The sequence below is a fragment of the Eimeria mitis genome, genomic scaffold (genome assembly GCF_000499745.2).
Source record: "Eimeria mitis Houghton genomic scaffold, Emh_scaff2430, whole genome shotgun sequence".
NCBI lineage: Eukaryota > Apicomplexa > Conoidasida > Eucoccidiorida > Eimeriidae > Eimeria > Eimeria mitis.
The window spans coordinates 6,512-8,272 of NW_013570768.1; the positions used below are offsets into that span (position 1 = coordinate 6,512).

General features: G+C 57.5%; 1 protein-coding gene across 1 annotated transcript; it reads left to right on the forward strand.

The window, feature by feature from the left end:
* Window positions 1-1,256: 1,256 nt before the first annotated feature.
* EMH_0053730 (uncharacterized protein) lies at window positions 1,257-1,628 on the forward strand (the record flags this gene model as incomplete). Its single annotated transcript, XM_013497037.1, has 1 exon — window positions 1,257-1,628. The coding sequence occupies one exon, from the start codon at window positions 1,257-1,259 to the stop codon at window positions 1,626-1,628; it is 372 nt and encodes a 123-aa protein (XP_013352491.1).
* Window positions 1,629-1,761: the final 133 nt, after the last annotated feature.

Genomic DNA, 1,761 nt, shown 5'->3' on the forward strand with positions numbered 1-1,761 from the left:
CTGCTGTTGCTGCTGCTGCTGTTGCTGCTGCTGCTGCTGCTGCTGCTGCTGCTGGCGGTAGTTTCCCGCTCCATCAGGGGACACTCGCTTACACACGGTTGCATTTCGCTGCTGCTGCTGCTGCTGCTGCTGCTGCTGTTGCTGCTGCTGCTGCTGCAGGTTTCGGGTTGGTGGGTCACTTGCTAGAAGTGTTGGATACATCTAACAAGGCGCTGGCGAAGGAGAGCCGGGCTAGCAGCACAGCAGCAGCAGCAGCAGCAGCAGCAGCAGCAGCAGGAGGTGCTCCGTCAGCAGCAACAGCAGCAGCAGGAGCAGCAGCAGCAGCAGGAGCAGCAACAGCAGCAGCAGGGGGTCAGCTGCTGGGTGCACGTGTATGGCTAAGCCGTATCCCGCTGCTGCCTGGTGCTGCTGAGCTCACGCGCTGCNGCTGCTGGGTGCACGTGTATGGCTAAGCCGTATCCCGCTGCTGCCTGGTGCTGCTGAGCTCACGCGCTGCAGGCTGCATGCATCTCTGTTTATAGAAAACGCAGCAGCAGCAGTGAAGCGGCTGCTAGTATCATCAGAAGCAGAGGTGGGGGTTGAGGCCCCTCTGGTGTCTCTACACCTCGGCAACGCCAGGGGCCTAGCACCGGCGCAGCAGCAGCAGCAGGGGAATGAAAGACTGCTGCTGCAGCTGCTGCAGCAGCAGCTACGAGGATCCTGCTGCTGCAGGGCCCCATTGCCTCCAAATCTATACCCGCAGCAGCAGCAGCAGCAACTAGCTAGAGAGGGGACAGCTGTGAAAAACAACTGCAGCAACAACAACAGCAGCAGCTGCAGCAACAGCAGCAGCAGCAGCAGCTGCTGCAGCAGCAGCAACGATAGAGAAGGAAGCATCAGCTGCTGCTGCTGCAGCACCTGCCCCGATCCCTCTCTGGTTTTCCCTTTGCTGTTTGACCCCCAAACAAGCGGCGGTCTTCTTGCTGCTGTTCCTGCTGCTGCTGCTGCTTCATGTCTTGCTGCGCTGCGGCAGCACACAGCAGCAGCAGCAATCGGTGATATTGTTTCTATTCCTGCTGGTGCTCCTTCTCCTCCCCCTGGTGCTGCTGCTGCTGCTGCTGCTGCAGCAGCAAAAGGCGGCCTCTCAAAAACAAGACCCATACAAATCATCGCCGCCTCCACAGACACTGCAGCAGACAAAAGAGAATGCTGCAGCTAGCTGCAGCAGCAGCAACAGCAGCACNCGCCTCCACAGACACTGCAGCAGACAAAAGAGAATGCTGCAGCTAGCTGCAGCAGCAGCAACAGCAGCACGAACAGCTGCAGCAGCAATAGCTGCAGCAGCAACAGCTGCAGCTGCAACAGCTGCAGCAGCAACCGCTCCAGAACCAACAGCTGCAGCAGCAAGAACTGCAGCACCAACAGATGCAGCACAGACGGCTGCAGCAGGGATAGCTGCAGCAGCAACAGCTGCAACAGCAGCTGCAGCAAAAGCTGCAGCAGAAACAACAGCAGTAGCAGCAACAGCTGCAACAACAGCTTTGAAACAGAAGCTGGATAAAGAGCAACTGCTGCAGCAGCAACTGCTGCAGCAAAAGAGTTTAATTAAAGCTGCAGCAGCAACTGCTGCAGCAAAAGAGTTTAATTAAGGCTGCAGCAGCAGCAACTGCTGCAGCAACAGCAGCAGCAGCAGCTTTAAGGAAAGCTACAGCAGCAACAGCTGTAGCAGCAAAAGATGCAGCAACAGCTTTCAACAGAAGCTGCAACAGCAGCAGCAGCAGC